The 21,686-nt window shown below is 35.7% G+C and overlaps 1 protein-coding gene across 1 annotated transcript in view; it reads left to right on the forward strand.

Moving 5' to 3' along the window:
* LOC106102637 (adenomatous polyposis coli protein-like) overlaps positions 1-21,686 on the forward strand; it is a 30,916-nt gene that overhangs the window by 801 nt on the left and 8,429 nt on the right. Inside the window, exons 2-4 of the mRNA XM_013282178.1 lie at positions 13,731-14,048; positions 18,786-20,207; positions 20,339-21,683. Coding sequence (XP_013137632.1) covers positions 13,788-14,048; positions 18,786-20,207; positions 20,339-21,683 — 3,028 coding nt within the window. The 5' untranslated portion in view covers positions 13,731-13,787. The remainder of the gene's footprint in view (positions 1-13,730; positions 14,049-18,785; positions 20,208-20,338; positions 21,684-21,686) is intronic.

Genomic DNA, 21,686 nt, shown 5'->3' on the forward strand with positions numbered 1-21,686 from the left:
GTAGCCTAATGAGTTGTTTGATGTGGGTGGCTCGTGGCCTGCAGTGAGATCCGATATGCAGACGATGGATGTAGATTTACAGATAAGATCTTTTACGGAGAAACATCCGTTTATAGACATTTTAATGTAATTAGTTACAGAAGTTTGCGACTTGAACTCCCAGTACCACGTATATTTTCCTTACTAATACCTAATCCGAATCAGGCTCGTAATTTTGTAAGTAAATGTGTCCGAACAAACGACAATGGAATTAAATTCTTATATTTACAATATTGTGAAACAACAGCAAGGCAATGGAAAGCAGTAGAGCATTAACTCGTATCTGTTATGTCGACTTTCGTGTCGATAAGAAATGGAAGCCGTACACAATGTTACCGTAGACTGGCGCGAATTATAAAAATTATGCATTATTTTACAATATTAGTCACACTAGACAGGATGTAAAGTGCCGGTCCTTGTAAGAAACCTGATAATGTAGAATTATAGTTAAAGGAGCTGTCGCCCGTGACGTAACATCCTAGAGAATTAAAAAAAATATAGTAGCCTGTGTTCTTCCAGACTATGTTTAAATTTGTACTAAATATTATCGAAATCTTTTTTGATAATTCGTAGTCTAAACTAAGTTAGCTTTGAGTTTGTAGTTAACATTGATGAACTAAGGTAATAATACATTTTCTTTATAACCTTTTAATTTAATAGCTGTCTATCCCAGTAAGGTCAAAGCACTTGAAATCTAAACGCTCTTGACCTAGGTTGTAATTGACCAACAAACGGCGGTAGTATTGACCACAAGTGAGAGCGTGCGTTATTTATAATTACTGCGCAGTTACCGCGCAGTATACTCTGTGCTGTCAGATTTCCCGCCATCGCGCATGTCACTTGTGAGGGGAAAATATGGCAGCGTTCAATAACCGATATTGGAGGGCTTATTACGAATATTCGTGAGAATGTTTTCGTAATGTCATACCTAGTATTACATTTAACGCCCTTACAATACACTAACAAATCTCAAACAAATTATGTCGATATCATTACCAATACGCTCTCGTAATTGTCAGACAAGTATTTGTGATAGACCTGCATGTTTTATATTCGAGTTGAAAGTGGCATTATATTTACCTTATCAGCAGGTGTTAATAATTTTTCCTCAAAAGATGATTTCACACTGATGTTTACTTTTAGTTTGTTAGTCGAATGACTTTTGAATATACCTAAAACATACCTCCGCTAATAGCTTATTAACAGAGGCCAAATTCTATCCATTTATCCTTTTTAATTCGCAGACAGGGTAAGCGTTTTATTTCTAAAACGGTAACGATAATCCAATATCCATTTCGTGTTGTCGTTTAGAAGTTTGAGAAAATGTGCTCACACTTTTCCAGGAATGGGGACCATTCCAGTGGCGTTTCCGATGTTATAATTAGCACAGAATAAATTCCATTGTTTATGGTCTTTTGTTACCGCCTTCCTTTATTGGGAAGTGTTCTAAATTTGAATTTGAAGTTGAATCTTTCTAGCACAAATTATTTAAATAAAACGTTTTTAACCATAGGAAATTGAGACATCACCTGGTGTTACAAGACGCGGCGCGAACGCCTCTGTTATTGACAGTACCTTGTAATGCCACACACCATGTGAGTCATATGTCATTCTGGTTTAATACTTTCCGATTGTACAGGTGACTGTACCTTTTTATACCAGTTTTACGGTGACGTAAAACTGGTATAAAAATGCAATAGTGCAAATTGATTGATAAAAATTGTTAGGAAATTCACAGTAATCGCATCATATTGTAATTAGACTTAATGCGTTAAAAGTAGCACCACTAATGAACCATCCGTTATTATCTTGACGTCTTTCATGTCTCATAATCATCTTTTACTTCCGTACTGTCACAATCTATTAGGTGTACCACTTGTCGACGCGACATTCCGCAGGTGTCCCCCGCGCATGAGTCAGTTAGCTTGGAATAGCACAGCACGGCGCTAAACTAAACACCCTTTCAATTATGATCGTTTAATTTTAAACTTATTTGTTTTTAATTTATCCTGACACACAGTCGTGTATGGTCACTATGTAGTCCCTTAGCGTAGATTTCTCATAGCAAATCAATATTAAAGAACTCCATTCTACTAATTGTCAGTTAGTATTGGTATTTAGTTTAATGATTTGTTTATTATGAGAAATGTTTTGTCTTGTTAATACTTTTGTTTATAGGTTGTAAGTGGAGTTATAACTCTGTTTTTAATTTAACATGTGGTTTTTGTAAATAAATAAAAGATAAAGCGGCCAGTTTCATTGATGACTCATACAGATCTGTGCCATAATGCAAGGGGTCTATCGGACAATGCCTCGCTGAATAATGACCGTATCAAATCCGAGACAGGGCTGCGTAAACGTCGGTCCGCTAATTCCAACTTATTATTTTTTGTTTAATTTCCAGCAATATGTAATTAATAATGAAAACAATATTAATTATCCATCTATCTATTCATGCATTATGACTTCTTGTTATAAGTTATGACAGAGTTTTATTAAAAATATTCTTGTAAATTGTAATAACACAATTTCACATTTACTTAATTTAAAGTCATATTCTGGAGTTAAAACAAATCTTAGAATCATAGATAATCAAAGCGGGCCGCAAGTAGAACACTCCTGGTATTTAAAAAAAATCAAGCGCCAATAGCCGCAAGTGTTAGGCATTACATTTAAATTCCCACGCTGAGTCATTCGCGAGTGCTCTCGGTCTGTAATGCGGTCTTGACGACAGGGCTGGAGAGATATCTCCTTACTTCTTACTGATCTTACTAAAATAATAAATGAATTTGAATAGATGTTGGTTAAAAGATATCTCTGGAATGGTTCTTGATGTTTGGCGTACTAGAACATAGGGATGACCACATGTGAAGTTTTTTTTTAATTTAGCGCACATTCGCGGCCTTTAGTTTGGCTATATTTAGTGATGAGTGTTAATTCAGGACGACACTACATACTTCAGAATCTCTTGTAGTAGTTAATGTGTGCGCTCGGTGCGTCAACCTCAGTATTTAGGTCGCAGTAATAGAGCTGGTTATTACACTTTTTGCAGACAGACGCACGGACAATCGTAGAAAGTTGGAATAGAGACGGATCATTTGCTTTACTTTCTAATTATTGTAAAAAAGCTAGATCATACTAAGCCTATTGGGGTTAACAATAATAATATTTAACTTCGACACGATTACGAATCTATATTAATGTTATAAAGAGGAAAGATTTGTATATTTGTATGTATTAAAAGAACTCAAACACTACTGGGTCGAAATTCTTTCACAATTAGAAAGGTAATTTATCTGTGAGTAACATAGGCTATACTTTTTAATGTTTAATTTCACGCGGACGAAGTCACGAGCAACAGCTAGTTATATATAAAATTGATTATAGGACATAAACTATTAATTCTTGTAAATACTAATAAAGGGACTCTACTACTCTACTCTGCTCTACTACTCTCATTATTTTACTCTATTAAATTTTCTACATTGTGCTGTAAATATGAATAAAAAACTAGAAATTACCTTACTATATTGGTTATGGTTTATATTCTTTCAAGCATTATATATCAATATCAAGGAAATAAACGAACAATGTAATATTGTAAGAAATGATTCCGTAATACATACATGGTGGTATATGCACTACCGGAACAAGATATGATTACAATTGGTCTGTATCAAGTATGCTTCCTTGAACGAATATCTATATACACGAATAGACTTAGATTTCCATTTTAGTAATACTTGTATAAGAACACATATTTCTTTTTGTCACAGAAATAAACTGAGACAAGAATATAAAATAATTGTGACGTGATTTTAGTGTCGATTTTTTGTTAATCTTACATTTTTTTTACCTCTTAGTTAAAACCCAATTCAGATCGTCCCTTACTTTGTCGTCTATGGGCAATGGTCGGTACGCTTTTCACGTCCAGATGGCTGCCCGTTTGCCATCGTACTTCATACTAATATTATAAATGCGATAGTTTAGATGGATGGATGTTTGTTAGAGTTTGTAGCTTAAACGGCTAAACGGATTTCGATGAAATTTGGTATAGATGTAGAGGATAGTCTGGAACAACACATAGGCTACTCACTTTTGTTTTTTTTTTTGTAATTCCACGCGAACGGAGTTGCAGGCGAAAGCTAGTTTTATAATAAAAAAGAACCGATACTTCTTAATTCCTCTGTTAATTTCAAATATTTATAATGTTATCGGATATGACCGCGTTTTATGTTTTCTTAAACATATTATTCAGTCGTTACATGTGATTAAACAACTGTGTCATTGTGTTACACAATTGTATTGATTTTATACAATGGTAAATGGACATTATTTATATAACTTACTAGCTGTTCCCATGCCACTTTATCCGCATGAAATTATAAAAAAATCATTTTATTGTTCACATTTGTCAAATTATCATATGACATGATGTCAAACCATGGCAACCTTGCTTCCTTGATGTTGGCAACAACTTATGGTCTCTTTCCCTCATTAGGGTTTTTATCCAAAATATTTACCCCTATGTTTAACGGCGTGAAAATGTATAGCCTAAAGCGTGACGTAAGTGTAATCAAAATGTCATTTAAAAGAAACTTCAAAAAGTATACACACGAATTGAGTCCCTTGTCCTTTTTTAAATCTGTCAAAAATCCCCTCGCAATTTATAATATTGGTCCACTTATTAAAGGATTAATTAAAACTAGCCTATGTACTCAATGATAACGTAGCTTTTAACGGTGAAAGAATTTTTGAAATCTGCCCAGTAGTTTTTGAGTTATTTCAATACATCCAAAAATACAAATCTTTCCTCTTTATAATATTAGTATAGATTTGTCCACTTATTACCGAATTAGTTAATTTGCCATGCATTGCGGACTAATAATTTCATATAGTATCTGATTTATTTATTTATTTTTATTATCACTTGCATAAAGTTGTTACGTCACTGGCCGGGGCAACGTGATTCAGCGGACCGGTCCACTGATGGCCCCTATTTGGAGAATGCAGCCTCCGACTGACACGGTTGCCCTTTTATAGTCGCTTATAAATAGCGATAGTTTTTTTTTAACTAATTTATAATTAATTTCATCGCAATGTAAAGTAAACAAGACAAAGCTTTCTCGACAAGTATTTGTTGGTGTAACTTGTTATATAAGTTATGGTTTGTGTAATTTTTTTTAGTTATTTAACATCGGTTTATGAAATTAACTTCAAATGTATGCAATATTAATTCTATGTTCATGAAGCATGGTAGACATTTTAACACTTCTGCTGCTGCCAAACTACAAATAAATTCAGTAAAATGTTTTGTGTTAAAAGAATGGATTGTAAATATCTTAGTAGCTCGTAAAGTGTTAAAAAATAGGTATTTATTGTTAAGTTTACTTTCACAATTCTTATAATGAGTTATTTTTATTGCGAAATATTTTCTATTAGTAAAGGTTCGATAAAGATCTCAATGAGATGAAAGTTGTGCTTACGATTGTAAACTGAAGATGAACTAACTTAACAAATGCTTATTGCATACGCCTTCGTTACTTCCTTCATGTAGCTTTTGATTTTATGGAAATAACTAGGTTTTGCCCGCGACTACGTCCGCGTGGAATTAAAAAAAAACATAACTGAGTAGCCCATGTGTTCTTCCAGACTATTCTCTACGACAATGCAAAATTTCATCGAAATCCCCGCTTAGGCTATAAAGTCTAACAAACATCTATCCATCCTTCCATCTAAACTTTCGCATTTATAATATTATAGTATGATTAGTATGATTTCATATTCAACGAAAATATTCTTTAGTAACTATTACTAATCGTAAATTATTCATTTAAATTAACTAGTCATTAACGAGTAATCAACTTACTGTCAGTCAAAACTTAATGCAATCAATTGAGAATGATAATAGAAACCATAAAATCTTCTCGAAAGCAAATATCGCGATAAAATGTAAGATAACAAAGTGAAACAGTACAAAAGCGATCAGTATTAGAAACGCCGTCTGATGACCACTTTTTCATGTCATTAAATATTATAAAGCTGGAAGTTTAATCGTCTATCATTCTTTGTGCTCTAACTTTCTCCAGAAGTAATTGTTGTTTTTTTTTAATTTGTAATCTAGACGTAGATTATTTATTTTACAATTTTGTATGCAACTAGCCAATATCAGATCTTGTGTAAAGTAACTTGGGAAGTTTACAGTTTGACAGAAATTCATTTCTTTTAAGAGTTTCATGCTAACGAAGTGTACGAAGTATGTTGTTGCTTTTAAATCATGCTTTGTGAATTTTGTATTCGATGTAATATCATGTAATGTAAAATAGCCTGCATTGCGCCCTTACATAAATATACCGTGACCCTCAGACCTTGGTCCACGATGACCATAAACAGACAACTCGTGCACCTTGAGAAAGTTATGCGAATACAAACTTGATACAATGAAGTTAAGGAAAAATTGATATTTTGAAATTCGAGAACATTCTACACATTTTAATTGCATTAAATTTCTTCGAAAATTAGCACTGCATTAAGTTAATGTTTTCGAATTCAAAATTGGTCCTGGGAATGGTATAAAAGCAACTTGGCGACCTTTAGTCGTGTCTGCAGTGGGCGACCAAGTCTATTTTAGCTTGCTTGTACCACAACACCTACAAAACGACTTAGCATTATGTCCTCTAAACCGATCGTAGTTAACCCACGCGTAGTTAACGACAAACCGATAGAAATCCAAGTACATTCGGTGGATTGACGTGTCGCTAATCATTATTGCAAATGCGTTCGACTAAAGCAAATCGCCCATCGTGTGATTGTATAAAATCTTTTTTGACCGACTTCCCAAAAGGAGGAGGTACTCTGTAAACTCTTCCATGTAAATTTCTATCATCCAAAGCAGATTTGTAACAACTGACAAAGCATATATTCTAACTCTTCTCCCAATGCAATTGTTTTTACAAATCCGATCAGAGCTGTATTTCCGATAGCGTGCAATCCAGGCCGCCGTTTCCTTCAAACCTTCACGCTTCATCATCATGATTGCACAGCGCCATTATGGGAACCATTCCATCTTAGCCGACCTCGGCCCCTCGGATGTTGTTAATTGCTTCCCCTGTCACTACAACGGAAATTTGCTCGATGAATAACCAAGAACTTTAAATACTATTAAAAAGAAAATAAAGTACATAAGAATGTGGCAATTTGTATTATACACTTCCGTATTCTGGAAGACCGTAAAAATTTACTAGACGCAGACGATTAGTAATTTGCAAGAGCCCCTGCTCCTGTGGCTCTTACTGTTTTCTAATTACAGTAATAGCATATATCTATAATCATTTAACTTCGCCTTTTTTATATTAAGCCAGCAAATATTTCTTCTTTCGTGTTACATGTAACTAATTATTGTTTATGGAGCCAATTTGAATTCCCATTGCAATGTAATTTATCACTAGCGACATACTTCCGTCGTTCGTACAAAAGAATCCGTGGGAGCATCCGAGACACTCTCACTTTCCAGTCGACAGTAATTACAAGCAGTAATGTATTCCATAACAATTTACAAACTTGCTGTACGCACAACGCCTTGCTTTTAATAGTAATCATATTACGTTACTATTTCACTACTACCTTCTAAATTGGTTTACTCATTTTTACATAGCTATAGTATTACGTCTAGTGTCCACTTTTGTTATTCTTTAAAATGATTTATATATTCTGTATTCTTAAGTAAACTCAGCTACTTCACTATTCCAATCGCTTTGATTAATACTTGTGAGAGTCATGTACTCTTAGAAGTTACTTTAGACAAAGGCCGGCAACGCATCTGTAGTTCTTCTGGTGTTGCAGATGTCCATGGGTGTCGTGACCACCTCTGTGTTCCCTATTAAAAAAGTATACTCTAAGATTCCAATTTTCTTGGCATCTGTCATTATTTGCAATAGCATTATGAGATCAATACTTAGATCTGGCAACCTCTTTGCATCAATCTATTGTTTGATTTCTTGATACTGTTATTCACCGTTACATAGTTATGCGGTAATATTATTGTGTAACATGTTTTTGTAGCATCGTCTTCATTGTGTCGTAACTTGTAATTTGATACGACACGCTCGAGTTTCTGAACTATTTGTTTCAATTAATGTGATGAGTTCATTTGTATCTGTGTAGTCCGATCTTTGTCCTAATTTAACTTCATTGGGATAGCTTATCTAGGGTCCTGTTCTATTTACTTTTTATGACAATTTACTTAACCTCATAATTTGAAGTTGTTTTAGCTTTAGCCGTTGATTATTACTCTTGTTAAAAATAGTTTGTACTTAGAAATTAAAATCTTGTGCGCAGATATTTTAGAGTAATGTATTTTGCTGAAAATATATCGATGTCTCAATGTTTAGTAAGAGGAAATTTCACGGTCAGAAAGATTTATTTGTGTTACCGAATTTTGCAATTTTATATCGATTACGTCAATTTCATTAAAGCATAACATCCTGAGGATTCGGACGTCAGTAAATTTATCGTAAAGCGATTTATGTCTCTAAAAACGTCCGCTGTTGGCAAAACCGCGCAAACTTTGATGAATATCTTAATTCGTGCCAACTCCGGTGATGTTCAAATCGATTTTGTGATAATGATGTAAGTAATATTATTTTGTGACAAGCAATCGATTCCACTCGTAAGGTTAACATTTTTTTAGAAATTGATTTAATTTTTTTTATCAAAAAAGTTGTGTTTACGGCCAGTATTTTTGTCTGTTTTTTTACATGTGATTGTGTTATGTGAAACGAGCGCATACCGCATTGCAGCGGCATCATATTGACCCGTTGCCTTTCCTAGAATCTCATTCAGGTTAGCCAAAGCTAACACATGCAATTATTGACCATTACCCCACTAAAATTTAAATAATGTAGGAATCTAAAAATTTCCTGAATTTTATTATCTCTGTTGACCTCTTACATCATCTCTGCTTTATGTTACATCTTAAATATATCTCATCTTAAGTTCAAGCGCGTACTCTTGTAATCCAACTTTCACTCTCGCATATACTTTCTTGAGTGAGATTTATGATTTGGTTCGCTAATTTTTCTAGCTGTTACCGTTTATAGTTGTTACGTAGAACAAGTGTATCATGTAATACATGGTGATGTACTTGTAAATGTATAACAATGTGTATGCAAATATCACATTTTCCAAGCAATGCTTTTCAGATAATCATTTTGAGACTATATGATCCATTTATTAACGTATTTGATAAGCAGTATAAGGTATTTCCGAATGGAAGAGGCCTATGTCCAACTTGGACACACAGATAATAAATAACAAATGAAATAAAACAAAACAAAAAAAAGGATAATAAAATTAATATAAATATAATGTATCAATATTCAACTCAATTTATGTAATGTGACACTAACTTAATTATCTGAATAAAAGCTTATTATTATTATTATAAGATATTTAGATTTACTTAATCAAAACTAAATTTATGTCAAGGATGCAACAGTTAAATTATTTAGACTTTTCACTAACAAATAATTAAAGGTCACTGTAATAGTAATTACTGTTAACTCTTACTGTTATATTTCCGTAGTAACATTTACTCGTATCGTTAACACCATGAATGAATGTCTAATTATATTTAGACGAACCTCATGGCCGTTGTTACGTAATGTGTTTTGTAAATATCCATTACAAGTAAATTACATCGATGTATATGTAAAAACCCATTTGAATTTAATAAGAAAACACTTTACAATTTTGTACTCTGGAACCTAAAGATAAAATCAAAAATGCATAGAACTGACGTTGGGTAAATTAATGGCAGCTCTGTAAATGTGAGGCTATTCTATTCGTGAACTTTCTACCTTCTTTTGATGTCCAACATTGATATTGTTTCAAGTAGAATGTGATGACAATTATTTGGTTTCTTAAAGAAATGTCATAGTTGGTGAGTAAGATCAGCCACCCCCGAGCGAGTGCGGTCTCACTCCAATTACAGCAGAATTCCGAGTGCACTTTCACTGGAGGCCGGACTGCTTTCTTGTTTAATGGCTGGAGAGTAGGCTGACAGCGGAGTGGCTGCGCCGGCGCCGGACTGCGGTGCTCTAGCCATTCATGCGTTTTGTTATACTTACCCTAATTGTTTACTTGAACGAGAAATTTTCATCTGTCTAAAGATTTTACGACTTATTTCACTTTATTCGAGTTTTTTGTACTGTATCATTTTACTAATCTTACTAATATTATAAATGCGAAAGTTTAGATGGATGGATGGATGGATGTTTGTTAGCGTTTGTAGCCTAAACGGCTGAACGGATCTCCATGAAATTTGGCACAGGTTTAGAGCATAGTCTGGAAGAACACATAGGTTACTTTTTATCCCGGGAATAGTTACGGTTCCCGTGGGATTCATTAATTTAGTTTTATAATGTTCACTAGATCATTCTGCAACGGTTCAACATATCTTACTGAAATTTGGCACAGATATAAAACATAGTCTGGAGTACACGTGGGATAAGGTTCATCCCAGAGAAATGTCTGGTTCCCGAGGGATACGTAGTTTTTTGTAATTTATATAGTTTGTATGTTTTCGAATACCACGCGGACGAAGTTGCGGGCAACAGCTCGTCTTTAATAAAATCTAACTTTTACGACAGCAGCAATTTACGTAATTAACCAAATTACGTGTATCACTTCATAACCTTTAACGTAACCCTAAACTTGTGACGTCCCCTCGTAACTAATATACGACGTCTCTTTAAAAATACTTCTATTTTTATCCTTGCTTCCTCCCGTCGACCGCGTTCTGTCATCGCAACTGTCGCATGTCGAGTGACACTCCCTCATGTCTCAGATTCGAAGCCATAAGATCAAATTATCGGTCAACCTTACAACAAAAGTAATAAGAGCGAAAATTCTCTGGGATAGGAAGTTATTTTTGACACGATGGTTCTAAGGATTGTAGGAACTCTTTTGAATATCTATATTTACTATTATTAAAGAAAAAATTTTTGGAAGAAAAATATTTTAGAAGTTCGACATATACAGAAAGAGACGTCATGAAAAACATTTTGGCCCACGTAACAATTGTAATGTTTTTTGGTATAAACGTAGGTGTAGTTTAATAACGTAGCGTTTAAAAAAACAATGAAGACGTATACAAACAACGCAGTGAGTCAGACAAAATACAATTAGTAGAGAAGACCTCTCGTCGTGACCTCGACATTAATTTGTCGAGTTTAAATAAAATCTTTTTTTCTGACTCACGTCTCGCTGTGTCGTCCACAATACAGCTAGATAGGAATACTGAGTTATGTCAAATTTACTTATCCCATTGCCGAAATATGAACTATATTGTTGTCTCTGTATTCTGAAGAGAACTATCTTGAGAATGAGAGCTATAGCAATATATCTACACAGTATAAGCTCACAGTGAAGATATCGTTCTGTTTACTGTCTTACTTCTCTTCTATCTTCTACGCCTACAAGACATCTACATTCCTGAATAATCGACGTTTATTGGTAGTTGCTAACACCTCTAGATTGTTATTAATCATTTAAGCATTTACCTTCTTCCGGACAGCTCTTGTTGCTTTGTGCATGCTTAATGTCAGCTGTCGTTCTAACCTTGTTTGAAGCGCATCGACCCCTTGCGCTTTCGTTTATGTAATGCGGTTCATTGACTCGCAACCATTCGGCCATTTTGCCTACCCCATGCTTGTAGTCTCTTGTGATCTTAAGACTTAAACTTCTGAATTAACTACATTTAATAGAGGATAGTATGTTTAAATATCTGATATTTCATCTTTTGAACCTCTGCTCGGGTTATTGAACTATTCTTTATGTTTCTTGCTCTCTGACATTAGTTTTATCGGCTCATCTATTTCTCAGCTTTTATAATATCCATTAAGAACCATTCTGTTTCGAATATAAGAAATGGATGGAGTGTTTTAAAGAAATTTCCAGCTAATAAAACAAGTGACACTCGGAAGCCTTAGAGCGCTGGCGGAGGTCGCGGGGGGATAAGCGCCACATCTCGGTCAAGGGCTCTCCATACACCTCATACAACTTGCCCTGGAGCGTACTCGGATAATCATATAATTATTGATGTTTTATTGTACCACAAAAGACTGAACTCAGAAAAATTGCGTCGGAGGAGAAAGAACCTAGTGCCTCCAGGACTTTTTGTTTCATACGTTGTACAAAAACAACGAATCATACAAATGTGAAATTTAATTAAAATCGTGTACCGGGCGAGTTAACAAGGATGTAGAATCTAGAATTTAACACAGTCACTAGCCAACTGGAATTAGACTTAAATTATGAGAGTTTAAAGACGTTAATATCAATACATACTCTGTTACTAACACAAAGCGTTGAAATAGGGCAGTAAGATGTTGATAGCGCTAAAGTGTTGATTTACCGGCTGCGATACATTACAACGCGATGGCTCCTATACATTCTACATAACATCCGGATTCCTAGCATCAAATACCGCTTCAGTCTGGTATATTTCGGTATGTAACAAGTTAACCTAATACACAAGTAAAATATTATGTTTTCTTTCTCAGTTACATTAATTAAAATTAGAATTATTTTAAGTATCTTGCAATCTGTACTGGATAAAATTTGATTTCATTCATAAAAAGCTCAACGTAAAGATAAAAATTTCTACGTCAAAAGCCGATGTAAAAATCCTTTTAAAACGTCTTTGGTCACGTACTGGCACGATTCCAGCTCCTGTGAAATAACCGTACAGATCCCGGAACTATATTAATACGTAGGCAATAAATAGATACGTAACTTTGCTTTAAAAAACAAACAAAATCAGGAACGAAACGGTCATTTGTTTATGTGACTGATGGTTCCGTTTGTTATTTTGATAGAATATTTTTTTGAAATAACAAGGATGTAAAAGGTATTAAATCTATTAATTTGTAAGAGTATTAATTTGTAAAGGTATCAATTTGTAAGAGTCGAAATAGTTCACTATTTAATCTAGAAATTGCATAAACATTTCTTACTATAACACGTGCAGAAATCTATGTAACCTTGTGCTAGTAACCCGTTTCTTATCTCGAGTTGTATAAACAAGATGATGTTAAAAGGCAAGAGATTCCATTACGTTTGCCCTTTTTTACGACATGTTATGTACTTTCCAACGCTTACGATATATAAATGACAAATATTCCACACCTTTTTGAATTTCGATCTTCCAATATCTTGATTCACAACATCGCTTTGTTTAATAAAAGCTATAGCCCTCGTAGATTCTAAATCTGTAGTTATGAATATTTCTGACCTATTTCGTGGCATGGGAGGTGTGGACTATATTTCTCCCCATTTGTTTATTCCTCATGCGAACTAACGATAGATTTACGATACAAACTTTTGCATTTTCGAAGAGTTTTATAAATAGTTTAGTTAAAAATGCAATGGTTTAAAAAATACAGGAATAATATTTTTGTGCATTTTTGAGTGTTTTAGTGTTATGCTAGTGTCACACGAGGGCAGAACATTATAGCAATGCAATTTTTGTTTAACTAATAGCAATACTGTACAAAACTTCTGGTATCGTGTGAAACTAGTATCAGTTGTTTGCAATGACATAAACGGAGCATAATCCAACGCAAAACCTAAAAATATCGTCGCAACTGCCATAAATGATAGTATTACTTAAATATCTTACAATCTTTTAGCTTTATCACACGGTTTTATACGATGTCATAATAAACAAACGTTAAAAGTTTAAAAAAATGAGTGCGCGGGACTTCTACAAAGTGTACCGGAACAGATCAGATAGACATAGTAATAGAGGGTATCTCGACAACGATACGGAATGTAATGCGAACCATTATAAGCTATTTGATGACTTTAGTACGGATCTAAGGTTAAATTTCAACACAATAAGCAGTGTGTTCCATGAAGTGACGAGATGCAGACGAGGTGATCCCAATGATTCCGGTATTGATGTGGAGAACGGGAACCCAATCGATACATCTCATGATAAAGATTTGGTAAGTATAATAACGATGCTTTGTTTAAAAATTGGATTTTATATTTAAATCAGTATGATGTAGCGAGATTTTTCTAGAAAAAAACATTTGATTTCATATCTCTAGTTGAATTTATTTAACATACATATTGTATATAGCTGCACTGTTAATGTTTTGTTCTTTAAATCCAGAAAAAAAAACCACAATCATGTTAATTAGAATCGCATCACAATTTTATAAAATAGTTATGTAAGAAATGTAGGATTCATTTTTATTTTAAAATAACACTACTTTTAAACAATAACAGTTGTACTGTAACCCTACAACATACTTTATAATTTTCTATGTAAATTGAAAAATATAACTACAACGTAGACAATAGAGATTTTAATATATGATATTCTCTACTAGAAAGTTCTCTTGAAACAGAATTGTATCACGTCAGCTCTTGGCGCAGCGCCAGAAACTGAGTATAAATATAAAATTCCTTATTTAGAGAAGTTTTTCAAATTATAAACCAATCTCAAAGTAGTGCAGCATACTTTGGAGAAATCTTTATGTGTATTGAGTCAGCTCTAAGTGTGTAAACTAGATATATTGGTACATTGCCAGAATTCAAAATTAATTTATATTGTCTTTAGAATACGAGTTCTATTTAAAAATGTTGGAAAGATAATGAAAAAATGAGAGTAAGTGATTGAGTGTACGTTAAACTATTCTAATAGTATTTTTAAGTGTTCCCCTTAGTGTTGATTCAGGCTAATGGTATTTTAGTTACTGTTAGTTTCTTATATAACTTCGATTAATCTTGGTAATAAATTAATTCCTTTGACTTGAGTAAGTTTTAAACGAATCAATTTAATTAAAAACAAAGCAAAGCAACTAAGCGTTTCGATAGAGCATTGTGTATTGGTCAGTAAGGCAGCGGACATTGTTTGTCGACTGGCATTGTCACATGCTAATACTTCCTGCGATACTTTTCTCTTTGTTTGAACTTGACTGTTAAATATGTCCAGTCTGTAAGATTATTACAAACTGTATTTATGTAAGACGATGTAACAAATACGTGTTAAGAGATAAAGAAACTCGAAAACTTCATCATATTACTTGTGTGACGGCTAAAAAAATTAAAATTGCGTTAAATTTTGATGTCTGATTGTAAGCGGTTCTTGCGAAGTTACATGATCAAGACTTGTTGATCGGACGCACACCTTTGACTAAACTATCGCACAGCTGTTGTGCGATTGTCGTTTGTTTCGTAGACCATTCAACAGTTCAGCAACTACCAAAAATCGAGAAGTACACCTCCATATAAGCTCATAGGAATCAAAGCAGTTTTTTTTTTTACAACATAAGGTGGTAAACGAGCACGCGTCCACCTGAATCCGCCAAAATGGCGAAGCGACCGCTGCCCATAGACATCCGCAATTGCAGATGCGTTGCCTACCCTTATCCGACGGAGGAGGAGACGTACATAAAGAGGATATTTCCCCTTACTATGCATCTCCTCCACCGGCAAATCCACTTCCTCTACCCATCCTCTCCTTATAAGAAAAGGGTGGTAAAGAGAAAGGGACTAAAATTAGGCCTCCGGCACCACACTCATCAAACGAAACACGGAATTGCTTTCATTTCACGCCTGTCTTCTGTGTACTCGCGATATTACACCGGGCGTGCCGGCCCATTCGTGCTAAGATGTTACAGCGGGCACTACCACTGTTAGATGGTGTGATAGTTTAGTCAAAGTTGTGCACGCGCTCTTAATATGGCTGTTATTCTTTTGTTAAGTACAGACTGATTATGTTAACTTTAAATGTCTAAATTTATTGTACCAACTCGTGCAATCTACAGTATGTTTTGTCTATGACAAAAGTATTCCGACCTTAGAGACGTCGATGCCAAGGTACCAAAGTTAATTTTATGACAGAAATCGTAATTACGAATCGAATGAAATTCTTTTTCATTTTTTTACAATATCAATCAATTTAAGAATATTATTTTAACCGACTTCAAAAAAGAGAAGGTTCTCAATTCGTTTGCATTTTTATTTACTCGCTTATTGTTTTCTAAACAACGTTGTTGGAGAGAAATTCAGTTCTGTTCAGTTTTTTGTTTATGGCACTCCCTTAGCGGATTGGGCAAGTATCATGAGATCCATTGAGTTAATTGAAGTGTGTCATAATTAATTAAAGAAAAAGCAAAGTCAAGGTTCTTTAAGATTCACTGATCATTTTTGTAGCCACGTTTATAAGACTTATTCAACGTCCAGCGGAATTTATTTTTTTATTCTCCAAACATTCTCTTTACTTAATGATTCTGGGTTTCTGTTTTATGTTTATGGTATACTAGCTGTTCCCATGCGGCTTCATCCGCAGGTAATTATAAAAACTTTATTTTGTCGTTTATATTTGTCAAATTATCAATTGCAAATGTCAAAATGACATTACATGATGACAACCTTGCTTCCTTGATGTTGGTAGCAACTTATGGTCTCTTTCCTATATTAGGGATTTTATCCAACATATTTATCCCCTAAGTTTAATGGCGTGAAAATGTATAGCGTAAAGCTTGACGTAAGTGTAGAGCTTTTAATTAAAAAAAGGATTATTCAAAAATATGCTGTAATTGCTGACGTCTTAGGCAACAAAGAAGTGTGTGTTTACGCTTTATTGTAATAGTATCAGATCAATAATATTTTTTCGTATCTCTCCCGGATAACTACTGATGTTTAGTTGTACTCTACAAATGCCTGAGATAACCTTTGTCTTATTGACTGGATCTTTGCCAATAGGAAAAATGCGTCACATCTCTAAGATAAATTGTGGTTGGTCTAAGAGTAACCTGATACTCACGCGGAAGATGTTATAGATATCGCATTTGTATTAATTGTCAAACAGTGGGTTTCCATTGTGGTCATATTTCTATAGAAGTATATTGATATCCCGCTTACTGTCTTGAAATTAGAGTGACAAGGAAAATAACCATTATATTAATGTTCTATAATGTTAATCGCTAGATGAGGTACAGTTATGAAAGAAAGTGTCAACGGAGACGGATGAGCAGCAACCTTAATGACTACCCACATTCCAGTTTATATCACAAACCTCAGTAGAAAGTTAACATTAACTTTATTGCGGTTAATAGTATGTCAGTTATAACTTTTACAGCAAAAAAAAACTGACCAAGCTGACTGACTTTTTTCAACTAACAACTTAGTATAATGCGATTTTAACTGAAAATAGCACAATTTAATGTCAAAAGTCCTTACGATTATCGGGAAGTTTCAAATAAAAAATTAGCTAAAAATCTATTTATTTAGGAAAATTAATAGGACATATGAAGACAATGTTTTTTATTGACATAGAATTTATGTCAGCGGAAGTTTTACGCAAATAAAGTAGCCGCTTCTATACGCATTCTTCAGATGCAAAATAATTACAAATCACTCGGCTTGAATTTCCTTTGAACAGATGAATGACATGCATTATTACACAGATAATGAATTTATTCGAAACATTTAGTATTCTATGCATACATTTGACTTTAACACTTCCAGTGCCTTCGAAAGCCAAGCTTGTACAATAAAATATATGCGATAAAAAAGAAGACATTTTAAAAATTGCAATAGCATGTAATGGGTTAGACGATAGATCTTAAATCTTTCTGATAATATCTGAATCACAGTTTGCACTGTCTACATACACGTAATCGTATATTGTGTTTTGCATTCAAGTGACGTTATGAACGGTCGTGAGTCGCCTGCTAATGCTGTATAAATGGTACCGTTTAAACAATTTATAACTCACTTATTACTCATCACTAAAATTTGAATCTGTAAACGTTTTCCGTTTACTTTAGTCCATAAATTCATTTATTTTCGTCATTAATATTTTGTGTACAACAGTGCTTGAATAGTTGACATCGAGTTTTCTAAGTTATGTTCATGAGTTGCGAGGATCAATCCAACAATAGATTTCCATTTGAAAATTATTTAAATACTGAAAATACCAAGACTTGAGCCTATAGCATTATGTCGTTAAAGAGTTCTATGCATATGTTTTAAGGTTTCAACTAAGTGATGATGATTTTGCCGTTATGTCTTTTTAATAGGTAGAAAATTTTTTTTTAATTTTGGTAAAAACATTTTTTTCAAAACCACAATACTTTTACTACTCCTAAATATTAAAGAACTTCCTGCTATATGGCTAAAACAAAATGTATAAATTAACCCTCTCATGTCGTTTATCTCTTCAACATCTTAACCGGTATTTGATTGGTCTGTAAATAAACGCCAGTAAACATACAAGTAGTTCAGCTTCCACAAATAACGTGCTAGCCTCAGCTTTCTTGCCAAATGACCTTGACCACGTGGGTTACCCGTTTAACTTCGATTCGCGTGAACCGAAACAATTTTAATCAACGACAATTTATTTTAAAGCAAGATAAGTTAGCACTTAAAGTAATTATAAGTGTTTGTCAATTATTTTAATCTTTTTTTTTATTTTCAGCTTGTTAGAACAATCTTCAAATCTTATTTATTTGATTGTAACTTCCATTTATTTTTTTAATTGGTATTTTTTACATAATTCAATGTGTTACTTTTATTCTTCTGTCTAGTTATTCAAAGTTACTTGTCTTCATTTAAGGATATTTCGTGCGTGAAATAATAACTTGCTTTGAATAAGATCGAAACTAGTTTGCCTTATCAATTATTTCGAATAAATATTGGGTTATTCAATTTGGTTTTTCTTGTTTCAGTTGGAGAACGAAGTGATGGTAGATCCTTGGAGCAGCATGGACTCTTCTAACTCCCCATTGACTGATTCCGGACCATCCGCCAGCGAAGACTGCACACCTTCCACATCGAGCGAAACCCCGCGAGGTCATCCGCACTCCTCCAGCCCGCTCTCACCCGACGCGCGTCGCCTGCCGGACACTAAAGACGCTAATTCTAGAAATGTAACAAAATATCCTTCCAAAGGAACTGACAAGACACGCGCTCGGGATCTCACTTTAGAGCTGGAAACTCTAGAATCCGACACTCTTCCGCGCCGGCCACATTTTTTAGATGACGACTACCAACCACCGTCACGATCTAACATCGAGTGTCGTATCCCTAAACCACATTTTTTGGACCATTCGCCATCACCCGACGAATTTGATGAGCGGAGCGACATAACAAACCCAAACTTTTTAGATGACGAAATCGATGGCGACGATGGCCATGCACAAAAGAAATCCGGGGCATTACCAAAACGGCCGATGAAACCGCAGTCTTCCACTTCCACATATACCCCTCAAGATGACCGACCCCATAGGACAAATTATAGAACCACATTGCATTATGGATTAGAAAGCGCAGCCAGATCAAGCGAACGAGACAAACGGGCTTCCCAGCTATATAGAGGTACCTGGCCTGGGGAGAGGGACGTCTGGACAGGCCAGGACTCTTCTAGTGTCAGAAGTTTTTCAAGTAACGGCTCAAATAACTGCTCCAGACCCTCCTCAAATTTAGAAAATAAAATGGAATGCGTATGTTCCTTGATATCCCTACTTAGTTTGTCGCCTGAAAATAATGCAGATCTTAGTGGCCCGCTCCTAGAAATGAGTAGGTCAGTTGAAAGTTGCATAGCGATGCGACAAGCTGGATGTATACCCTTACTAGTACAGCTAATACACTCGAAAGTACCGAGAGAGACTCGCGACCGCGCCGCTAAGGCCCTGCGAAACATTATCCACACCCAAACTGATGACAAAGCGGGGAGAAGAGAAGCGAGAGTGTGGAGATTGCTCGAACAAGTCCGAGAATATTGTTACGTGTTAGAAGATTTAGTAGACGCGAGGAAAGAAGATAAAGAAGCAATAGAAGACGATGCCACTAAACATCCCAGTCAAAGCGTTGCTGCGCTTATGAAGCTGTCGTTTGATGAAGAACATAGACACGTGGTGTGCCAGCTGGGCGGGCTGCAGGCGCTGGCGGCGCTGGTCAGCGGCGACCAGGCGGCGCACGGCAGCAGAACTGACGACAACACCTGTCTCACCATGAGAAAGTACGCCGGCATGACTCTCACCAATTTAACGTTCGGAGACGGCAATAACAAGTCATTGCTGTGTTCCTTCAAAGATTTTATGTTGGCACTCGTTGAACAACTGGAATCCCCTAATGATGATATGCGACAAGTAAGTATTGTTTTCTTTAGAAATAGGTATATTCAGAAAAAAAAATCAGAAGAAAATGAAGCGTTCCGTTCATTACATTAATTAATAAAACTTTGTATTGAAAATAATTTATTTTACTTCCTTACTTTCAGGTTACAGCTGCTGTACTAAGAAACCTGTCTTGGCGAGCAGATACCAATAGTAAGCAAGTATTGAGAGAAGTTGGAGCCGTAAAGGGCCTGACCAAAGCCGCGATGACCTGCCAAAAAGAGGCGACACTCAAGTCCGTACTATCTGCTCTCTGGAACTTGACCGCCCACTGCTCCATGAACAAAGTCGCTCTATGTTCCGTCGACGGAGCCTTAGGGTTTCTCGTAGATATGCTCAGCTATAACTCCCCGACAAAAACCCTAGCGATTGTGGAGAATGCAGGAGGTATAATGAGGAATGTGTCGAGTCACATCGCCGTCCGCGAAGATTACAGGCAAATTCTCCGCGAGAGAAATTGTTTGAGTGTCTTACTGCAACACCTCAAGTCTCCCAGTCTGACAGTCGTCAGCAACTCGTGCGGCACCCTGTGGAACCTCTCGGCTCGATGCCACCAAGACCAACAGTTCCTTTGGGACCACGGCGCCGTACCCATGCTCAGAAGTCTTATTCATTCCAAACACAAAATGATTGCAATGGGCTCCAGCGCAGCTCTGAAGAATCTTCTCAATTCGAAACCTGGCAAATCTCACATAATCGCCCTAGACACTACTGCCAGAAACATGAACTTACCCGCATTGCCCACTCTCGGCGCTCGGAAACAAAAGGCGTTAGAACAAGAGTTGGATCAAAATTTGGCCGAGACCTGCGATAACATCGAACCGGCCACATCCCCCTCGACTAGTAACAGAGAAGAAAAGAACCTATTCACAGCGACAGAAAGACAGATCGCTATGAACTTAGAAAGACATAGAATGACATCTAGTTCTCCGCTCATGGGAAATCTGGCGTCGCAGATATCCCTCAGCCACAGTGCTCACTTGGCGAGCTACCTCAGTTGCAGTAACACTCTTTTAAAAGGCGCTCTGGTGACAAGATCGAACACAGGCAGTGCCGGCAATGTCAATAGGTCCGACAGTAAGGACTCCGTCACCAGCACACATTCTGACTCCGTTTTCGAGAGGGTCACGCGCACAGGCAAGGTGCCAGTGCCCACGCCGCGGAGCAAAGACTTGATGAGAATGGAACCTTCAGGCGAAGCGTTTAAGGCGGCTTCGAAAACGCTACCCAAGGACAACACCTTCCTCCGGTACAATCAACCTCCTATACCACCACCCAGGAGTTCAACAGACATGAGAACCAATTACACGGAATCTGGTTACGACGTCGACCAAGATTCCTGCGACCAACCCATAGATTATAGCAGAAAGTACTCGGAGACTAAAAACAACGAAGCCGAAACTCCTCCAACGCAAGAAAAATCCAAGAGCTCCGACACCAAGAAGTATAAAA

Source organism: Papilio polytes, unplaced genomic scaffold, assembly GCF_000836215.1.
Source record: "Papilio polytes unplaced genomic scaffold, Ppol_1.0 DF823912.1, whole genome shotgun sequence".
NCBI classification, from domain to species: domain Eukaryota; kingdom Metazoa; phylum Arthropoda; class Insecta; order Lepidoptera; family Papilionidae; genus Papilio; species Papilio polytes.